Genomic DNA, 24,017 nt, shown 5'->3' with positions numbered 1-24,017 from the left:
GATCAAGGTGGAGAGGATGAAGCGTGAAAATTTCGAGCTACAGTGGCTGAGGCAGGTGTTGACTTCGACATTGGGATCGAAGTTGAAGCAAGTTCAAGAGCTACAGTTGAAATTGGAGTGGCCTCAGGAGCAACTCCAAAAGCCTAAGCTATCTTAGGGGTAGCTTTTGGAACTTGCATGGCCTCTAAAGTGGCTATGGAGGCCACTGCTCGAACAACTTCAGTTCGGGCAGATGGCCGAGTAGACCTCGAGTGATTCCTCCTCAGTGAGCCTCATCTTGACCCTAACAACATCCATTGATCCTAGTACCATGGGAGAATTGGCAGTGGATGAGTTTGCCATCATTTTCTTCTTCATCTTCAATGGACTAGTTTCATTGGGCCTCTTCTTCGAGAGGTTGAATAGCTCATCGACATTGAACCTTGTCATTACAAAAATAAAGATAAACAGATCAAGGAAATGAGAAAAGAAAAAATATTTTTGGTGAAAGCAAAAGCGAGATCGATGTTCGCCGAAACGCCCAACAAAAGCTAGAGCTTTTATTTACTGAAGAATATCGACCTTTCTCTACTTCTCCAATAGAATAGGAAAAAAGCTTAATGCTTCTTTCGTGGCATCTTCCATTGCATCAGAAAGCCTCATGTGATAGGAAAATTAGCTCTTCTAACCATGGATGGAAGAAGAGCCACAAGGAAGAGCTATAGCCTTTCCTATAAGAAGCGAATTCCGGTGGGCTTTCATTAATGTCCTACCTAACACCCCCCACCGAGCATTTTAGTTTTGATTTGTGGACCCAAAACGTGAGGTAATCGCAACTGCTAGTCGCAAGCCGCGAGGATACTGTCTGTCCACGAGCTTGAATCGAAGCGAGGACATCTCTTATTTTCCCTATTTTAATATCCTCTTCTCTTCTTTTTATTCTTCCCCACCATCGCCACCTAACCCTGTTTTAATATCCTCTTCTTTTCTTCTTATTCTTCCCCGCCATGACCTCTAAAATGGGCTTTATATAGAAATAGTAGCACTGAACCACTATCCTTTGTTCTGAGGGTGTATCGTTACCTGGAAGAAGGCCCAAAACATTCCCATGGTTGGGACAATCCTGTGGAGCCTTAGGAAACAAAAGAACCCAATTCTATCCTTGAAGCATTTGGGATGAGCTGGGTTAGGACAAGCCAGTACTGAGCCAATAGTTTAGCAATAATTGAAGAAACTAAGAGAAGAATTTCCTCATAAAAGAGTGATCATCATCCCGAGGTGATATCACTTGACTAGAAGGATTAGGCAACTCTAACGCTTTGTTTGGATCAGCCCTCGTAAAGAAAAGAAAAGGAAAGGTAAGGAAAGGAATGGGAGAAAAAAAAGGAGGGAAAGGGAAAAAGAACATCATTTTTGTTTGGATAGCCCTCGTAAGGGAAAGAAAAGGAGATTAAAAGATCATTGTATCCAAATTTTATTTTAAGATATGTGGCTATTTTTATCTTTTAATCTGTCACAAGTTTCTTTACCTTTCGATTTCTCCAAATTGGGAGAATTAAAAAACTAATTTAACGGAGGAAAAGTGAGAGAGAGAGGTATCCCTCCTTTTCTCTTCCCCCCCTCAAAAATTAATATCCAAATGAGGAAAAAGGGAATCTTTCCCTTTTCTTTCCCTCTAAATCCCTCAATCCAAACAAAGCCCAAGACAAAGTTCTAAGGAATGCAAAATTCTACTTGGATCTAGTTGAGGTCGTCTCTTCCAAAATGCTCTTTTCAGCATCCGGACCTGAGATGACCTTAGATTGGGATCCACTTGACCTCATAGAAGCTCGGGCAAGAGAACCATAACCCACTTTCTTATTGTTCATGGACCATTCCTCGAGCGATGGATCTATCATAGGAAAATAGAAGAACAGAGGAGATAGGAGATAAGAAGTCCCATGCAAGAAGGCCAAAGAAAAACTAAAAATGGCAAAGGACCTACCAAAGATTATGACGGCAAAAGATTTCTGATAAGATGGCGAAGCTCTGATGCATGCATGCGAAGAAGGTGGTAACAACAGCTTCATCACAATCGGGGAGACTTGGTTGCAGTCTCCTTATTCTTCTCTCTCTTAGCACCAATATGCAGAGAAGCCAAATGTGGAAGGTGCACTAGCCTCCCGCCTTATATAGTGCCTCAAACAACTCATATTAGCATGATGGTTCACCTACCCCAGTCAATCCTCACCATGTGTCACCCAATTCACCCTTGAATGGTCACCTAGATCTCCATCAACTAGGCATTTAATCATTGTATCGAGATTCCTGCCATTCAAGACGCCACTTGGAGAAGCACAAAAGCTGGCAAATCACTTATAAATGCAGAATCTAAAAGATCTCCAAAATCAAAAAGACAACTATGGTGGTTAAGTTTCATAGTTCGACTCTATAGCTCGATTCATAGTTCACTTCAGTCGGTCATCCTCACCAATAGATCTACATCCTTTATCCAAGTCAACAAGTTGTCTTAACCTCAAAAATAGGAGACAACTAATACATCTTGGAATTAATCACAACCAATGTGACAGACTGACTAATTAGAGCTTGTCACAAAGTCTCCAACCAACCAGTTCAAGCTCACCAAATGGCCAACCTAGAGGTGCATGGAGATTTCAAATTTCCTCCCTAGTTGGTGATAGCTCGATTATGATTGTGAGTGGTAATTTCTATAATCGTGGAGTGAGAAACATAGTGCATGATGCCAAAAATGGCTGATTTGTATGCTTAGATTTCTTGACGATTGGTACCAATGATCACCTACATAAAACAATGTTGAGGAATTCTCCGAGTAAATACTCTCAAGCCCTCATATGCTTGTGTCATTACCTTGTTAATTATATTTCCACTATTTTCTAAGAGTTTGCTTAACTTAGATATTGGATGGTCTCCCATTGGATATTCTCTAGCAGGTGGACTTCTTTATTTTTATACTATTTTAGGTTGTATCCAACACCGGCATGAAGATCGGCATTGGAGCAATCGCCTCCCAAGCACAGTGACCATTGCACTTCTTCCTTGGAGGCACTTCATAATCTTCGATGGATCCCTCTGATCTACTTAACAATTCATCCAAGCCCTCTAGCAGATCAGCCTGCTTGGCATCGTTATTTGATTGATTCCTAGCAGCAAACACATACACACATATTTTTATATATATTTGAATTTTTGGAGCATGTTGTCTTTATTAAGGGATTATTATATCTCCCTGTGATATACTAATTAATTAAGTGAGATCAAACCTACTAGAAAAATCAACTAATTATCATGTTTTTGCATAATAATAGTTAGGCCATCATTGTTGTTGCCTTTTTTTTTTGGGTTAATTATATTTTTAGTCCTTGAAGTTTAGCATATTTTCTTAAATGGTCCTTGAAGTTCAAACATTTAAAATTTTATCTTTTTTATTTTTGTACCATTTTAATATAATTTATTATCTATATTCCATCCACTTTCTCTTATCGAAAATCTCAACTAGCAATAACCAGTGTTTAAGTTAGAAACTTTGGTGTTGATTGATATGTGCAGTGAAAGTATAAAATTAAAGTTTTAGATTAATATGCAGCAAATGAAAATTAATTTTAGATTAATTCATATGATATCTAATCTTGAATTAACCCCGGATCCCTCATAGTTGTTAAGATTAAGATTAAAAAAAAAAAGATCAAATCTTCACCTTCGTGTGGGTAGCTCTTCACTGCAATTTATGATTGTGGATGTCTTCACGGTTTCTTTAAAGCCACACACGTGTCTGGCCTTTGTAGATATCCACACGAAGTCATCATCTGATCAGAGTATCCGATCTCACCAGGGTGCTAGCTTCCTTATAGAGATCCTCTTTGATGATGGATTTATTTTTTATCTTTGTGCTGAAAATCCTTTTCAAAGATCATACTCCACATATGAACAAATCAAGAACTTTTCTTGATCTTTTTTTGGTTTTTTTTTTTGAAGAAAATCGAGCTCCTAAATCTTTCTTAATTTTCTTTTCAAAAAAATCAACGTGCTTTTCTTGATTTGTTTCTCAAAGAAATTAGCATGAAATTCAGCATCTTAGCCTTCCTTGATTTTCTTCTCAAGAAAATTAGCACTTTCTCTTTGTCTTTCCTTCCCTTGGTTGTGCCAAACTCTTGGGCATGCAAAAATTTTAATGTCCAACTTTTGGATGTGTGAGGAAGAGAGAGAGAGATGGGGCATCCCACCTCTTTTTGCCCATAAGAAAAGGAGGGCATGAGAAGTTGTGCACACACCCTTGGGCGTTTGCTTTTCTTTGGACATGTGAGATCAAATCCCCCAAAGGGCATCTGGTATTCTCCTTTTTAAGAGAGAGAATAGGTATGAGAGAGGGGGGCACATAAAGAAAGGAGGCACTCACTTGTGGGCATGTGATTTATTTTTGTGCGTGAGGAAGCAAGGGGCGCAAACTCTTAGGAAGAGTCCTTCTCAAAGTGGTCTCTTCCCTTTTTGGCATGAAACAAAATAAGTGTGAAAAAATATAGGGCACCAATATGAGGAAAGGAGTCTTTCTGTTTGTTAATCATCTTTTGAGGATTGTGTCCCAAGAGGCATAGACTTTGATTGAATCAAAATCTTTATCTCATAAGGAGTTCAATTACCTTTTGGATTTGATCATGTTAACTCTTTGATATGTCAAATTAAATCCAACCATCTGATCAGATACAATCGCTTGGTGTATAATCCCATAGGTTCTATTCTATGTGATAGTGAGAAATATTATGATCTTCATGAACAATATCATTGAAATCTTTTTCAATGGATTGAAATAATTTTAATCTATCCAATAAAAATTATTGATCATCAAAATAATTCTTCTGAATCTCACTATTTATTAGTAATATCTAGCAAAATATAATGATATTCTAGCAGAATAGAATAGATGAACCTCTAGATATAGTTACTGTGTGATACAATCTTTCTATCGCGGTTCCGACAAGATGGAGATTTTAAAATTTTTTATCAAATTCCATCATTTGTCATATATCAAATTTATTCGATTTAAATTTTTATTGTGAATATTATGGAAACTTTTTTCATTATTCATATTGTTCTAGCCAAGATCTTCTAAAATCGTCTCATAAATTACATAGGACTATCTGCTTTATCTACCAAGGATGATAGATTCCATCTAGTTGCATACCTTACTCCTATAATGAATCTACTGCAGTTAATATGCACCGTAAGGATTCATATGGTTAAGAGATCAAGTGTATGTTCAGTCAAACTATAGCAACTCCATTGTGAATAGTCGAGGTATGATAGATTAAAGGACTAGTCATATTACTACAACATCAAGCAAGTCATTAACGAGTGAGTAGACATCCAAGTGACTTCTTGTATTCGTCATGTTCGATATCTTTATTTTATAACAACCATCAGTACTCTCACTCTAGTGTCTCCATATTATAGACTCGAGACTCATCTATCCTAAAAAGAAAGCAATCCATACACCAATCTATCTGAATCAATCATTATCTCTATTACGATCCATCAATAAAAAATATTTAAAAATTAATCACTAATGACACATGCCTCAAATTTTCAACTCTTGAGAATATGTATCATCATTTTATTAATTTTTTAGATGATTCATGGATACATATATTATATGAATAAAATTAATAATTTAATTTTATTAATAATAAAAATATTAAATATAAAATTATATCCTAGAATAAATATATATATCAGTCTGATTAGCTTCTAGGGCATACATCTAATGATCTCTTACTCGCACTAAAGCTAATTAACCATATACTTAAGTCCCATCTTCTCAAGATGTGCTTCAGTCTTCTGCGGCTAAGTGGTTTAGTCAGTAGATCTGCTACATTATTTGTATAAACTCCTCTGTGCATCTCCATGTAAATCTTCTCAGGATAGTTATGAATAATGTAAAACTATCGCTCTACATGCTAGGACTTCTGACGAGACTTAGTAATCTTAGAAATAGCGATGTACTCAGCTTCCATAATGAAATCAGTAATGATTGGTTGTTTGAAATTCTTTCAATTTATCGAATCTTTATTGTCTAAGGCAATACATCTTGATGTAGATTTTCTATTATTAACATCAGACATAAAAGTCTGAATCTATAAATTTTTGTACTCTTAACTCTGATCCTCCTCTAAAAGATCAAGATCATATCCTTGGTCTTTCTTAAGAACTTAAGAATATTCTTCATAGCTATCTAATGCTTCTAGTCTAGATCCGACTAATATCTTTTTGTAACACTCACAGTAAGGATTATATTAAGTTATGTATATAGCATGGCATACATGAGGCTCTCTGTAGCCGAAGCATGAGGGATCTAGCTCATGTGCTGAATCTCTTTAGATGTGTTGGGGCACATCTTTTGGAGAGATCAATCCCATGCCCAAGGGGTAGCAACCTATTCTTGGAGTTTTTCATGTTGAACTGCTTTAGCATCTCCTCTATGTACATCTTCTGTAAAAAGCCTAGCATCCTTCAAAACTATCTCATAGACCTTTATTTCCAAAATATAGGATGCTTCTCAAAAGATTTTTATGAAGAATTCTTCAGACAACCATATCTTAACCGAAGTCAACATAAGACATCATTCCTAATTTGGAGGATGTCATCTACATACAATATGAGAAATATGACTGCACTTTCATTGACCTTCTCATAAACATATGATTTTTTTTTTTGCTCTTGATGAAATCAAATGATTTGATCACATCCTTAAAATGAATATTCCAACTCTAAGATGCTTGCTTCAATTGATTGCAGCTTGCATAATTTGTGACTTTCGTCACTGAAAGTAAAATCCAGAGACTACTCCATATAGATATCTTCCTCAAGATATACATTCAAAAAAATAATTTTTATATCCATCTACCAGATCTCATCATGATATACTATAATAGCAAGCAGCCTTCGGATGAACTTTAGCATAGCCACAGATGAAAAAATTTTCTGATAGTCAATGCCTTCATGTTGACTATAACCTTTTGCCATGAGCCTTATGTTATAGATCTCTACCTATTTATCTAAACCTATCTTTCTTTTATAAATTTATTTACATCCAATAGGTACTATACCTGCTGGTGGATCTACTAAGGTCTAGATTTGGTTGAAATGCATTGAGTCAACTCTTGACTTCATTGCTTCCAGCCACTTTTCAGAGCTGATGTCGGACATCATTTCGTTGTAGGTTTTGATATCATCTCTATATTTTCTATCTTTCATGAGGAATATTTTCTCTACTTTTTCTGTTAGAATAACTTTTTAGCTTTCAGAAGGATGGCAAATCTTACTTGATCTACAAGGTTGTATAGAAAGTCCATGTACTGGCTCGATTGAATAGGTTCTGTAGGTTTCATAGCTCGTTACTCTTCAGAGACTCTCTCTTTAAGCTCAATTTTTCTTCCACTATCTCCACCTTGGATAAACTATTTTTGTAAAAAGATAGCATGTCAACTTACAACTACATTATGATCCTCTAGAAAGTAAAAGTAGTATCCCGTAGACTTTCTAGGATACCCAATAAAATGAGCCCCATCGGACTTAGTCTCTAACTTGTCTGTGTTGTCGCTTGACATAGGCCGAATATCCTTAAATCTTGAGATGATCAAGATTCGATTTTTTACCATTCTACACCTCATACAGCATGATAGGAATGAATTTAGAGGAAATCTTATTCAATAGATAAATAGAAGTAAGTAATGCATATCCCCAAAAAAATAATGAAAGATTAATGAAGCTCATCATGGATTAAACTATATTCAATAGGATTCGATTCCTCTACTTGAACACCTAGTTAATTTGAGATGTTTCTGAAGGAGTCAATTGTGAGACTATGCTATCTACCTTAAGGTAGTTTAGAAACTCTCACTAAGGTATACACCTCCTCGATCTAAGTAAAAAATCTTAGAGAATTTTTTAGTTTGCTTCTTTATCTTATATCTGAATTTTTTTGATTTCTCAAAGGCTTTAAATTTATATCTTACACATACCCATACTATGAATAATCATTGATCAAGATAATAAAGTAAAGATAATCACTCTTGCACATCGAATGGGCTATATACATTAATGTGCACTAGGGAAAGTATCTCAGTGGTCCTCTCCTCTTGTCCTACAAAAGATATTTTGGTCATTTTTTCTTAAAGACTGGATCCACAAACTGGATAAGATATATGAGCCAAGCTTGTCTTTTTTCAGTCTGTTTATCCTATCTTTTTTCAATTAAACCCTAACCCTAGCATCTAGACAAAGATTAGAATTTACCATCATTGTTTGGCATCAGGGCCTAGATTTAGATCACCAAGAAGATTATGTGAAGATGAGAGCCATGATAGAGATGGTGAAGGAAATCCTAGAAATAAATGCCATCTCAACCAAATAGTGGAGGAAAAAGCCTTCCACCACGAGCAGAGGGGTTTCTGCATTTGTTGCATTGACCCTCGATCTCTCTCTCCTACTCTATGAAGAGAAGCCATCCATCATGAGGAGGAGGTAGGGGAATGATGGTTGAATAGGCTAGATTAGTGGCTAGGATTTTTGGGTTAAATCCTTGCTTCATGTGTATACACTATTGAAATTTCATATCGGGGCATGCATGTATGTTTCAAAATTTTTTTTTCTAAACAATATAGTAGAATAGAAGATTAAAACATCTTTTGATCTAAATCATTCATGCATAAAATATAAAACATAAAGATCTACTTCATATGCTGAAATTGAATACATACTGAATTTTATGCTGAAATTAAATTTGTGATCGAATCACACATCTGTCAAATCTCAATATGAAAGAAAGTAGGTTCTCCCTTAGCCGTGCAAGTGTTTGGCCTCTACGAGTATCTACTCAGGATCAGTCTGAAATAGTCCTCTTTAGTGTTGATCTTTCTTCTCTAAGAACGATTACCCTGCGAATCGAACGAAGTCTGAATCGCGATCAACTCTTTGATTCTATCCTTGATCTTTTTCTTTTTTTCTTCTTTTGCTCTTCTTTTCTTAATTATGAAGCAATCAAAGTCTGAAAACCAGCAAGCAAAGGGGATGCCCAAACTCTTTTTGGGCATGGAAGATGGAAGACGCCCAAGCTCTTTAGGCGTTAGAGCTAGAAGAGAGAAGAGTGGGAGAAGAGAAAGGAGGCGGGGGGAGGTCTCATGGGAGGCATGGGCTGTTGGAAATCAGAAGTAAAGAGCCTTAGAGAAGGTCCTTTTCAATAGGTAAAAGGTTTAAATCCTATTCAAAACCAAATAGCCCATTAATACAAGTCCTACTTGCATTAGGAATCCTTAATGCCTTACATATTTGATTCTCTTTAGGAGATTCATTAGGAACCAACTATTGGAGCCTTTGCACCCACTTTTTCATACGCCCCATGGGGCTAAGGGGTGCCCCATGCTGGTTTCACACATTCTCTATTAGGTGGATATACCTAACTTGATCAAATCAAGTAGCACCCCATGCAAACAATCAAAAAATTGATTAAGGATTTGATCCCTTAATTCATATGATCCAAAATCCTAGGCACCCAATAATTTGATCCCAATGAATCTAATTTATTTAGATTATTAGCAGATAATTAACTTGAATTAATCTTATCAAGTAAGTAATTCAAATGAAAAGAGAAAATTGGATCCAACCATGTGCTAGCAAGATTATCCTGAACCCAATAGGATTTCTCTAAATCTAATTGAGACTTCATAAACCTAATTATTTATTTCGAATTAAATCTCTTTATTGTGTGACCCCATGGATTCAATTCTATCTGATAGTGAGATATATAATGGTCTCTATCATAGTATCATTGAAATTTTTTTCAATGGGTCAGAATAATTTTATTCTAATTCATGAAGGATTGTCGATCCTGAGCAATCCTAGTGAGCTCTCACAATCCACCAGCGACACCTAGTAGTATGTAGTGGCAACCTAGTAGAATCAAAAAAGAAGCTCAAAATATCGTTAACATGTGATTCAATCTTTCTATCGTGAGTCCGACTAGATGGCAGATCGTAGATAAATCGTCAAACTTCATCATCAGTCATATGATAGATTTGATTAGCTCAAATCTAATTATGATCCTCATAGAAATTCTTTTCCATCAATTATACTGCTGTAGCCACAGACTCTCGGACTTAGCCTCTCAATTCTCATAGGACTACTCCTTTTCATCAAGATCGATAGATTCCATCTAGATACGCATCCTACTCCTAAGGTGGATCAATTATCGTCAACATCCACTACAAGATCTCAATAAGATCATGTTTATGTGTCAGTTAAACTCCAACAGTCTCACTACGAGCAGTCATACCATCGTAGTCAAAGAATCATTCATACAACTACAGCATTGAGATAATCACTGATGATTAAATAAAAATTCAAGTGATCTCTCATATGGTCATGTTCAGTACTAGTTATTCTCTAACAACTACCCACACTCATCGCTTAGTATCTCTACACTGTAGATCAGAGACTATTTATCCTGAAAGAAGTAATCTATGCATCGATCTATCTGGATCGATCATCATGTTCATGATGATACTATGATCAGGAGTATTTAGAAATTAATTATACATCTCTTTAATTCTCAACACCTTTGAGAATATGTATCGAAGTATTAATTTCATGGATAATTCAACGACATATTACTCTTGAATGAAAATGAAACTTCTCCTTTTATTGATCAAATCAATGTATTAAGTACAAAATTATGCCCTAGACTTATTACAATGTGTCAGCCGCAGTGGCTTCTAGGATATACATCTAACAATCTTTCACTTAGACTAAAGCTAATTGGCCACTAATCTAAATTCCATCTTGTCAGGATGGACTTTCATCTTTGGCTGGCTCAATTGCTTTGTCAGCAGGTCTACTATGTTATCTGTGGAGTTTATTCTTCATATCTTGATATATTTCTTTTCAAGATAGTCATGTATAATATGAAACCACCGCTCGATGTGCTTTGATTTCTAAGGAGACTTCAGCTCCTTAGCAAGTGCTATGACTTCATTGTTGTCATAATAAAGTGGTATGGTATCCAATGTCATAGCTCCAAACTCCGCGATGAACTTCTTGAAGTAGAAGCCTTCCTTTGTAGTATTCGAAGCAGCGACATATTCAGCTTCTGTGGTTGAGTCCGCTATGATAGGTTGCTTGAAATTTTTTCAGCTGACTGCACCACTATTGCATATAAATACATATCCTGATATAGACTTTCTATCATCAGGATTAGATATAAAGTTTGAATCAGTATATCCCTCGACTCGTAATTTAGAACCTCCTTCAAAGATCAAGAATAAATCTTTAGTTCTTCTCAAGTACTTAAGGATATTCTTCACAGCTATCTAGTATTCATCATCTGGATTCGACTGATATCTATTCGTGACACTCACAGTAAGGACAATATCATGTCAAGTATATAGTATGGCATATATGAGACTCTCTATGATCGAAACATAAGAAATCCTACTTATGCATTGAACTTCCTCAGATGTAGTCGGATACATCATCTTGGAAAGATGAATACCATGCCTAAGAGATAAGAGTCCTCTTTTAGAATTTTATATGCTAAATCTTTTTAGTACTTTCTCTATATATAACTTTTGTGATAGGCCTAGCATCCTTTTAGATCTATCCATATAGGTCTTTATTTTAAGAATATAGGATGCTTTCCCTAGGTCTTTTATGGAGAATTCTTTAGACAACCATATTTTGACCGAGGTCAGCATGGGAATATCATTCTCAATGAGGAAAATATTATTCATGTATAATATAAGGAATGTTATTACGCTCCCTCCGACCTTCTTGTATACACAAGGTTCCTCTTCGTTCTTAATGAAACCAAACGATTTGATCGCATCATCAAAATAAAAATTCTAACTCCGAGAAGCTTGCTTTAATTTGTATATGAATTTTTGCAGCTTGCAGACTCGATGATCATCATCACCAGATGTGAAATCCAAAGGCTGCTCCATATAGATATCTTCATCAAGATATCCATTCAGAAAAGTAGTTCTCATATTCATCTGTCAGATTTCATAATCATAATAAGTGGCAACAGCAAGTAGAGTGCGGATAGATTTCAGCATGACTACAGACGAAAATTTTTTTTGATAGTCAATGCCTTCACGTGGACTGTAATCTTTTACCACGAGCCTGACTTTATAGGTCTCTATCTTACCATCGGTATCTATTTTTCTTTTATAGATCTATTTACACGCAGTGGATACTATACCCTCGAATGGATCTACTAAGGTCCATACTTGATTTGAGTGCAATTGAGTTAATTTCTGACTTTATTGCATCTAACCATTTTTTAAAATTGATGTCAGACATCATTCCGTTAAAGATATTAGGATCATCACCATGACTCTTATCTTCCATAAGGAATATTTCTTTTACTTCTTCTATAAGCATATCCATGTATCTTTCAAGAGATCAGGATATCCTGCTAGATCTATGAGATGGTGGAGGAACATCAACTATTGACTCATAAATAATGCGTTCCTGAGGATCTATAGCTCTTTGCTTTTCAATAAGTGAATTATAGTTAACAAGGTATGTCCCCAAAGATATAAGGGTGAATCAGTGAAGCTCATCATGGATCTGACTATATCTAATAGGATCCTATTCCTCCTTTCGGATATCTCATTGAGCTGAGATATTTCAGAAGGAGTCCATTGAGAGACTATATCATTATTTTTAAGATATGTAAGAAATTTTTGACTAAGGTATTCACCTCTTCGATTAGATCGAAGAATCTTAATGGGTTTACTTGTTTATTTTTCTACTTTATTTCTGAATTCTTTGAATTTTTCGAAAGCTTCAGACTTATATTTCATCAGATACATATATCCATATTATGATAGATTATTGATAAAGGTGATGAAGTAGGTATAACCAATCCTGGTCTGCACAACAAATGGCCCGCACACGTCGATGTGTGTTAAGGCAAGTAACTCAGTGGCCCTTTCCCCATGTCCCACAAAGAGTAGCTTAGCCATTTTTTTCTTGAAGGCAAGATTCATAAGCTGGATATGACTCTGAATCAAAAAAGTCAAAGATCCCATCATTTTTTAGTTTGTTTATCCTGTCCTCTCCAATATGGTCTAGTCTATGATGCTGCAAGTACTTTTGGTTAATTTCATCTTTGAATCTTTTTTGACCTATGGTACTCGCTATTTACTCATTTAAATTCACATTCATATCAACATGCAAATGATAAAGACTGTCAATTAAAAGATCACATACAATAAATTTATTTCATAAATAAATGGAGCAAAAATCTTTATTAAAATTAAAATCATAACCATCCTGTGCTAGCACAGACATGGAAATCAAATTTTGACTAGCTACAGGAGCAAAATAATAATTTTTCAAATCTAATCTAAATCTTAATGATAATCGAAGAGGATAAATGTCAATACCTTCTACAGTAACTTTTACTCCATTATCGATCTGAAGGATCATGTCACCTTCCTTCAACCTTCTACTTTCTATTAGACTCTATATTGAAGTACATATATGAGCACTCGAATCAGAGTCCCATACCCAACTAGAAGTAGAAAAAAATTATAAGGTTAGATTCAATTACGAGCATACCTTCTGAAGATTTATTATCCTTTTTGTTCTTCAGGCTCTCCAGATAGAGTGGACAATTTCTTCTCCAATGACCGTTAGCATCACAGTGAAAATACTTTTTCTTTGCTTTATTCTTCTTTGGAACGTCCTTCTTTAGCTTGCTTTTTTCTTTGGCTTCTTAGCAGATTTACTCTTCTTCTTCCAACTAAATTTTTTTTGGTTGAAGAAGTCCACTCCGTAGTAAGAACAGTGCCCTTTGAACTCTTCAAGGTTTCCTCAGTAGTGACCAACATATTGACTAGTTTGGATATAATACAATCAAGTTTATTCATATAAAAATTTATAATAAATTGACTATATAAACTCGTAAGGGATTGAAGGATCAAATCCATCTGTAATTTTTTTTGCATATCAAGCTTGAGCTTCCCAAACTCCTTAATGACTTTGATCACTGTCATACATTGCTCATGGACTGACTGTCCTTCGTGCATCTTTAAATTGAAGAGTCTCTTAGATACTTCGAAGTATTCTGTACGGCTCTACTCACCATACAACTCTTATAGGTAAGTGATCATAGCCCTAACAGTGGACATATACTCATATTGGATCTGCAACTCGTTTGATATGGAAGCCAGCATATAGCACTTAATCCTACTGTCTTCATCCGTCGACTTTTCATAAGCTGTTCTTTGCTCAGCAATAGGACGGTTTGGTAACACTAAAGATTTTTGATCAAGTACATGACCTAATTTTTTGAAAGTCAGGACAATCTTGAGATTTCTAAACTAGTCTTTATAATTAATTTTGGTCAAATGATTAGATTCAAAGATGCGGGCTAGAGGGTTTGAGACTGACATGATTTAACTGCGAGAGTAGAGATTCAAGTTAGACTTTTGTACTTTAAATTTATATTTGCTTTAGAGACTTTAAGAAGCAAACAATAACTTCCATTAATTTTTTGGATCCCTCCACTTCTCGGATGGAAAACAAAAATCTTAACGTGACAACTAGATTCTTAATGGGTGCGCAGTCCCACTGATACCATGTACCTCAACTAACAGTTATTGATAATACGTACATCGATGCGTGGATAACTTTTTATCCAAATGCTTTGCTAAGCATGTGACAGTGATTTGGTCTCTAAGTTATGTAGGCTCACCTAATAGTTATTGACTACACTCCTTAGTTAAGTCTGACCCACCATTCATAAGTAGGTGCAAAGCCATTATTGAGACCCTTACCTAACAGTTATTGGGCCCAATCCCATCCTTACTCTCGAGCAATTCTTTGCTAATAGAGTGGTTGCGTGTTTCCGATACAGCTGAACCACTGTAACCAGTCGAGAATACTTAATACTAGTATCACGCCCGCACTTCCACAATGATGGAAGACCCATGGACTTAATATTTATGGAGAGATTTAAGTTTAGGTCTCATCTAATCAATTATTATATGACCACTCTAATTAGCATGGGTTAAACCAAACCGCCAAGCAACCTTATTCAAGACTCAATCTTCCAAATTGATCAGATAAATAAAGATCGGTGGGGGTCTCTCCGTTGCTTTCTTTAGACACTAATAAATTGATCAGATTAGCAAACGCAATCAATTAAATAATCACCTCTCAATAACTTGCCTTAGACATCAAGAAGTTAATTGGTCTAAATAGGTTAGCTTAAGCGAATCAGACTCAAGCCATTGAGCCGAATTAAGTCCTTAGATTAATCGATTCTATATATGGATTTAGTCAATTTGATCAACAATAATTATATGATCTTATAACTTAATTGACCTAATCCTAATCAATACTTGATTTGATTTGATGAATTATTTAATCAAATTAGACTCATTATATTTAAATCAAAAATCTTAGATGTAATATAATTATATGTTCTAATTTTTGATTTTTTCATGATCAAAACTCTCATACATAAATATAAATTTCAGATTTCAAAACTAAAGTTTAGATCTAAATTTTTTGCATGAAAAATAAGTTTTAAATCATAAAACTAATTTTCAAATTTAACATATAAGCATATATCTTATATATATAGGCAAAATTCAGATCTAAACAAAATTCAGATGATAATATGATATTATATATCTCATATACAAATCATAAATCAAATTGAAATGAATTTTTAGATCTAAATATGCAATCATATATCTCTATATGAATAATAAATCAGATTAATATTATTTTTAGATTTATGTATGTATCTACATATCACATATACACGAACTAGAAATCGATCAAGAATAAATTTTAGATCTATGCATACCTTCACATATGAAATATATGAACTAAAAATTAAATCTAAAATAAATTTTAGATTCAAAGTAATCATCTATATATCTCATGTATCAAAAAAATCAGATTTTAAAACTTTTTTCAAAATATGTATGTCAATTTCATGCATATGAAATCTGTGACTTTGATATCGCTATTTAAATTTTGTGTCGGGGCATGCATGTCTATTTTAATTTTTTTCTCTCTAAATAATGCAGTAGAATAGAAGATTAAAATATTTTTTAATCTAAATCATACATGCATCAAATATAGAACATAAGGATCTACTTTATATGATGAAATTGAACACATACTAAATTTTATGCTGAAATTAAATATGTGATTGAATCACGTATCTGTTTCATAATTTTTTTTTTCAAATCTGGATCTGGAAGAGAGTAGGTTCTTTCTTAGTCATGTAAGCATCCGATCTCTATGGGTATCCACTTAGAATTAGTCTAGAATAGCTTTCTTTGATGTTGATCTTTCTTTTCTAAGAATGATTATCTTGTGAATTTGAACGAAGTCTGGATCATAATCAACTTTTTGATCATATCCTTAATTTTTTTCTTCTCTTCTTCTCTTATTCTTCTTTTCTTGATTATGAAGCAATCAAACTCTAAAAACCAGCAAGCAAAGGGGATGCCCAAACTTCTTTTGGGCATGGAAGATGGAAGATGCCTAGGCTCTTTGGGCATTGGAGCTAGAAGAGAGAAGAGAAAGGGGGCATGGGGAGGTCTCATGGGAGGTGTGGGCTGTTGAAAATTAGAAGTAAAGAGCCTTAGAGAAGGCCCTTTAAATAGATAAAATGTTTGAATCTTATTCAAAATCAAATAGCTCCTTAATACAAGTCCTATTTGTATTAAGAATCCTTATTACCTTAGATATTTGACCTCCTTTAGGAGATCCATTAGGTGCCAACTATTGGAGCCTTTACATCTATTTTTTCACACACCATATGGGGCTAAGGGGATGTCCGATGCTGGTCTCACACATCCTCTTTTAGGGGGACACGTCCAACTTGATCAAATCAAGTAGCGTCCTATATAAATAATCAAATAAACTGATTAAGGGTTTGATCTCTTAATTTATATGATCCAAAATCCTAGACACCGAATAATTTAAGCCCAATGAATCTAATTCATTTAGATTATTAGTAAGTAATTAACTTAAATTAGTCTTATCAAATAAGTAATTCAAATGCAAAAAAAAATTAGGTTGAACTATGTGCTAGCAAGGTTATCCTGAACTCAATAGGGTTTCTTTAAACTTAATTGATACTTCATAAGTCCAATTGCTTATTCCAGATCAAATCTCTTTATTGTGTAACCCCATGAGTTTAATTCTATCTGGTAGTAAAATATTAAAATTTTTTTCAATGGGTCAGAATAATTTCACTCTAACTCATCAAGGATTGTTGATCTTGAGCAACCCTAGTGAGCTCTCACAATCGATCAGTGACACCTAGCAGTATGTAGTAGTAACCCAGTAGAATCAAAAAAGAATTTCAAGATGTAGTTAATATGTGATTCAATCCCTCTATCATGAGTTCCGACTAGATGGCATGTCATGGATAAATCGTCAATCCTCATCATCTGTCATATGATAGATTCGATCAGCTCAAATCCAATTATGATCCTCATAAAATTTTTTTCATTAATCATACTGTTGTGGCCACAGACTTTTGAATTTAGCCTCTCAAATTCATAGAACTATTTCTCTCTATCAAGCTCGATAGATTCTATCTAGATATGCACCATACTTTTATAGTGGACCAACTGTCGCTAACATCCATTATAAGATCTCAATGAGATCATATTTATGTATCAGTCAAACTCCAATTGCTTCACTATGAGCAGTTATACCATCGTTGATCAAAGGACCATTCACACAACTACAGCATCGAGACAATCACTGACGATTGATTAAAAATCTAAATAATCTGTCGTATGATTATGCTCAGCATTAGTTGTTCTCTAACAACTATCTACACTCATCACTTAGTATCTCTACATTGTGGATCAGAGACTCATCTATCCTGAAGAAAGTGATTTGTGTGTCGATCTATCCGAATCGATTATCATCCTCATGATGATACTATGATCGGAAGCATTTAGGAATTAATTATATATGTCTTTAATTCTCAATACTTTTGAGAATATGTATCGAAGTATTAATTTCATGGATGATTCAAGGACACATTACTCTGAAATAAAAATAAAATTTATCTTTTTATTGATCAAATCAATGTATTAAGTACAAAATTATGTCATAGACTTATTACAATGTGTCGGTCGTATTGACTTCTAGGACATACATTTAACATATACACACACATGCACATGCATCAAGCTATGGTTCCATAGCCATTGATTTTTGATCGGATAGCTTTGAAATGTTGTGACTAAAAGACCTTGGTTTCATTTAGTCCTACATTAATTATTTCCATGCTACTTTCTCCCTTTAAAATAAATTTTCTCACAAGCCCAATCACCGAATGTGGTTGTTGGAGCTTGGTTCGAGTGCGATTAATATTCGGGTCTGGCTCACCCATTCTAAATTTATTATATATATATGTGTGTGTGTGTGTTTACATGTGTATGTGCGTGCGTGTGGGTCATGTTAGTTTAAGTCGTTTCTTTTTTAAACTTAAATTGAAACTAAATTGATTTTTTTAGTTTCAGAAATTTTCGAACCGAAATCGAATCAAATGTGCAAAAATCCAATCTAAATCGAATTGAAATAATTGGTTTGGATTGGATTTGTAGTTTGATAGGTTTTCATGTGTTACCCTGGTTAGAAACATCACTTGCCCTACAGCTAGGCCAGAAAGGTTAAATTAATTTATATTTAAAAATTAAAAAAATCTAATTAAAGATTTTTTAAACTATAATTGCCATGTAAAAATATATCTGAAACTTAGAAGTCGAAAATATAGTTTATGGTACATTGGTGATGATATGGCACATGGGTGATGGCGTAACATACATGCATATATATATATATATATAGATGATGATATGGCATATGGATGATGATATGGCACTCGTTGATTGTATACTTTTGGATAGAAAATTTTATAGCAACACCACATCATATAGGTGATGACGTGAGGATACTTTTTTAGATAGAAAATCTCATAGCATATGCCATATTATTACATGCATGCCATATCATCATCAATATTCTATATCATCCAAATAAAATTATCATTTTTTATGCCATATTATTGTCCATATGCCACATCATCTTGGTTAATGTCATGTCATCTTTGTTTAGATGGTTTTCATCGTATAAGTATCAGGTATCCCCAATTGAAAGTTTTTGATGAGAGAAAGTGGTTGGAACCTAGGAGGACCGTATTAGGATATGGTTCAAAAATTAGAGGGATCAAATTTTAAATTTTTGAATTTTAAAAATTATTAAAAAAAATGTTTTAAACTTTACACACTAAAAGCTTTTTTTTTCGTGGTACAATGATTCCTAGGAGCAAAAAAAGTAAAAAAATAAACATAGATATAAGAGTATGCGGAAAGCAACAAAGATAAGTGTACAACCTATAACAGCAAAAATCGAGCAAATGAGTGGCCTCGCCTCCTCAATGATAAGCAATAAACATCTGGGCCATGGAAGAGAAATTGTTGAGAGTGCAAATTTATGGAGAAAAATAGATGTTGGATATAATGAACACTCGAATACCGCAAATCATGTCAATTTGCAGTTTGTCCAAAAGGATAGAGAGCATACAAACCCAACTAAAGAATGATAATAGAAAAACAGGATCTGTGCAAATGTGCATTTAGTCCCACATTGATTATTTATTAGAAAGATTTTAAATATTTATTTAGAGTCAAGGAATCCAAATAATATATTCTAGCTAGTCCTTTTAAATGCGGTCATGGATTGTTACAAATGATTTCATAGCTGATCCATTCCGTAGTCAATGTGGATCAGAGGATACTATAGCATGGGTTCATTGAGAATGACCATAGGCCGATCATGGAGTTTGTAAATAGAAGTATGGATTTAGATTCTTAGCTTGGCGAGGATGCTAGGGCCTAAACGGAAAGAGTGTGTGAGGGTTCGTGAGGGCATATATTTAGTCCCATATTGGTTATTCATTAAAAAAAAATTGGATATTTATACAGGAGCAAAAAACTTAAATAATATCTTCTAGGTAGCTTTTTTAGATGTGGGTTGTTATATTGATAAGAGAAGCTGTTGCTATCTTTTTCATCATCTTAATAAATTGGATTGGACTTCAGTCTATTTTTTTCTCTCAAAATTTAAGCCACCAGTTTGCACTAGAACAAGGGCTAGGGAAACAGGCCTACTTATTAGCTTGACACAACCATAGCCACCTGATTTCGTAGAGTAATTACACTATACTAGATGCCAAAAAAATAAGCCTAGATATTTAGGTGACATTTGTTCAAATTATTAACACTAGAACTTGATGCATGTGTTGCACATGATAGAATATTGAATAAGCAACTATCTTCTAATTCATATCATTTTTTTTATAAATCTTTTGGACTTTAATTAAGAGAGCAAGGAAAAGGCTATTTTTTTTTGACATGAGAGTCTATATAGACTCTTAAAACATGGCGATAGCTTGCAGGGTGTTGTGGTGTAGAAGGAATCGTATTATTAGTTCCACAATTATTGTGAGTCAAGAGAGACTTTGGCTTATATAGGAAGAAGTCATTCTTTCAGTGTGAGATGCCTTTTGAAGAACAAAATCATAAAGTTCATAGGTCAGAATAAACGATATCTCACGTGCCGAATTATGAGCCCTTGGCCACAATAGTGGCGCATGAGGTAAGGGACTACCCCTCCAACTGTGAGGCTCCTCTCGTTTGTATACCAATCTGTGGTAAAAATAAGGAGCATGGACTAGAGCGGATAACATAGGGACTTATGAAGAGAGATCCATAGTGAGCTAGGAGTTCAAATTCTATTTCTCATCATTTTCTTATTTTTATTGGAAGTCAAATATTTATTTCTTTATTTAATAGAATGCCCAGAGGTAATGAGCTACATAATAGTATAATCCATTCCTCAAACATCCGTTACCCTACAAACCTAGTGAAGGGGAGGTTCGTTCCTAGGTATCACTTGGTCCAATCATCAAGGATTTTACCAACTGATAAGTTGGCAAACCTGCCCTAATCCATGTTTTTAAAAGTGATAGGAAGCCACTAAACTTAAGAGTCCTTGACGAAAAATCATTCCCTCATTTTGACATAATTTCTCCCTTTTCTTCTCACCTATCCCAAACTTTTTCTTGGAGTAGTGTATCATACCTTGTGCTTTCACTTGTCATATGCCATCACATGAAGCTGGTTGAACAAATAATGAATGGAAACCTGTGGATTAGTATGGGACAGGATATACGACATAAAATTACCTGCGAGATTATTTGTGGTTCACACCATGTACAAATATTGCAAAATGAGCAGCTAACATTTATTGATTGAAGAAAAAGAAGAGAGCCCAGCTGGTAAATTTTTCTACTAGCTCCACTTTCATAGGTTCTTTTGATTCCCACTGAGCGCATATTTATGTTCTGATTTAGGTGGATTTGAGTACCTTGAAATTTAAAACATTTACTTAAAAAAAAGTGCCTCTAAGGTATTGTGCTCGAAAGCAATGTTTATGTCCTTTCAATAATATATTTACTTCTTATAAACGATTATAAATTTGATATTTACTTAAAAAGGATTAAGTTAAAGCCTTAAAGGTTTCCCTAAATTGGTGCACTTTGGTGCGGTTGAGAAAGATTGCTAAGTGCCATTTATGTGTCATCTAGACCGGGACTGCTCCGCAGATGCAGTCCAAAGGATAATTACTAATTATGCAATTAATGAAATTACAGTTTTTTTTTTTAATGCTCACTCCCTCAAACAATTGTGGATGGATCACTTCAAAGGAAGTCTTAACAAGATTATGTTTAGCATCTTATATTGACTAATATCATACCTATCAATTTAGTGGTGATTGAACACAACCATATCATCTTATCTTATGGAAATTACGATTTTATGTAACATCTACAATGCCATCCCTTTGTCTACCTAAGTTTTTAGGATTACCTCCCCATAATTCGAAAATTTCTCTGGAATATACAAGCCCATTTCAGATAGAAAGAATGCCGACAATTCCGCACTTTAGTTTTTTTTCAGCTATCATATACATTTAATAAATCACAAATGCCATGTCATCTTGTCTTATGGAAATTACTATTTTATGTAATATCTACGATGCCATCCCTTTGTCACATACACAAGCCCATGTCAGATAAAAGAATGCTAACAATTCAACACTTTATTTTCTTTTTTAGGTATCATATACATTTAATAAATTAAATCACAAATGCCTCCAATGTCCCATTAATGGAACCATGAAAATCTTAGTTATCTTGGTGGCCATCTTCCTGCATGGGACTCCTCCGTTTGTAGGTCACGTACAACCCCACCCCAACCAAGACCACAACAGCCACCAGTACATTAAGCATGAGCTGACTTGGCTTATGGAAATCCAAGCCCAATTCACCCAACTTAGTCTTCAACTTCTCCAGCCCATTTTGGCCATTTCCGGGGAGCGCACGCTCGGTCACCGCCTCCTCCTTTGGGACCTCAGTTATTGCACCACCTTTCTCACCCTCTTCTTGTTTGACGTCGCTTGTAACCTTCTCTTTGGTTTGATCCTTCTCTTTCTCTCTCTCCTTTTCTGCATCTTTTCTTGTATCGGTTGGTTTCTCTCTCTTTTCATCATCTTCTTTTTTCTTAGGAACACCATTTGGCTCAACAGATGGTTTTGAAGTAGGTTTCTCGTTTTCTTTGGGTTTCTGAGGTTGTGTAGGCCGATCTTTCACACTGGGTTCGGTGATCAACTTTGGTAATTTTACATAGAGAGACCCATTCTCAAACTTGGCTTGGATCTCGGTGACGTTGCAGTCCTCTGGGACTTGGAATAGCTTGAGGAATCGACTCCACTGGTTGTCTGCAAGAGGACGTTCTCCACTTATCCTCAGATTCCCAAAGTTATCGAGTTGAATCCTGATTTGATCTTTCTTAAATTCTACAAGTAAACAAGGAAGATGCATTACAATATATTCATAATTGCTAGAGTTTTATTTAAAAAATAAAAAGATTTAATTTTTTTTATCCACTAAATTTTTGTTATTTAAAAAATTTTAATTTTATTTTAAAATTTAAAGGCTCTTTTCAAAGAAATACAACTGTTTGGAGAAAAAAAGTTGGTTTTGGAAGGAATATGATATTTCTGAAACATCTTGATTTTTTAAAACTATGACATCGAATCGATAATTCGGACTGAGTCTATAAATAGGATCTGAATTTAATTATTTTATTATCAATCAAAAATACCGATCTTTTTTTTTCCTATGCTCTGTTTGAGACATTTTTTTTTTTTTTTTTTTGGGACAGAGATCGTATCTTTTCTATTCTTCCTTAATTTTACCCTTTCTTTTATTAATGGGCATATGAAGGAAGTCTGAATCACATTTTTAGAGTAGTGTTTCACATGCCTCATTTAGACAAAGTCTGTCCATCTTTTTCTTATGCTAGTACTCTATTTTTCTTTATAAATCCATTTTAAAATCATATAAACAAATAATAGCATTTTCTAGATGCATGTTTTGATCGATTTTTTCCAACAATAATCCTATGATGAATGTAGAAAGGTGATGCTAAACCATATATTAGGCGTGACTTATTCAAATTCTATGAGGAATTCTACTTTAAATTTTGCAATAATTTTATTAGAAACCTTATCAACGAAGTAAACTAGTTCATCGAAGATTTATACGTTAATTCAACCTTATGGGAGAAAAGTAATTATAGTTCTACAGCTTTCTAATTGCATTGAAAGAGCTACAATGACAAGTGATGGAGTTGAAGAGGAAGAAGGCATGCCTGGGAGCTTGACGACGAGGGTATCGATTCCTTCCACTGGAACCAACTCATGTGAGGGGACGAAATCTTGATACAGACGTGGACCAGCGGCAGCTCTTGTTCCCATCTGAGCCTCCTTTGCTTTGTTTCTGAATGAAGATGGAGGCCATGCATGGGGTTTATATATACCTGCGTGAGGGAGGGATTTCCTTTGTGTTG

At 34.6% G+C, this 24,017-nt stretch overlaps 1 protein-coding gene across 1 annotated transcript; it reads right to left on the bottom strand.

The window, feature by feature from the left end:
• Window positions 1-22,180: 22,180 nt before the first annotated feature.
• LOC105042375 (uncharacterized) lies at window positions 22,181-23,972 on the bottom strand. The gene is made up of 2 exons (XM_010919551.3): window positions 23,820-23,972; window positions 22,181-22,962 (listed from the first exon to the last, which is right to left on the bottom strand). The coding sequence occupies exons 1-2, from the start codon at window positions 23,923-23,925 to the stop codon at window positions 22,292-22,294; spliced, it is 777 nt and encodes a 258-aa protein (XP_010917853.1). The 5' UTR covers window positions 23,926-23,972; the 3' UTR covers window positions 22,181-22,291.
• Between the last annotated feature and the right edge of the window lie 45 nt (window positions 23,973-24,017).

This window comes from Elaeis guineensis, chromosome 3, assembly GCF_000442705.2.
Source record: "Elaeis guineensis isolate ETL-2024a chromosome 3, EG11, whole genome shotgun sequence".
NCBI lineage: Eukaryota > Viridiplantae > Streptophyta > Magnoliopsida > Arecales > Arecaceae > Elaeis > Elaeis guineensis.
The sequence above is the reverse complement of the archived record's forward strand: the minus strand, read 5'-3'. Positions and strand labels throughout refer to the sequence as shown.

What these genes read in the sequence shown, in the direction of transcription:
- LOC105042375 (XM_010919551.3), bottom strand. Translation starts at nt 23,925, where the DNA reads ATGGGAACAAGAGCTGCCGCTGGTCCACGTCTGTATCAAGATTTCGTC. An exon ending in CCTCGTCGTCAAGCTCCCAG is followed by an intron (nt 22,963 to 23,819) that starts GCATGCCTTCTT and finishes GTTTACTTGTAG; the next exon opens with AATTTAAGAAAGATCAAATC.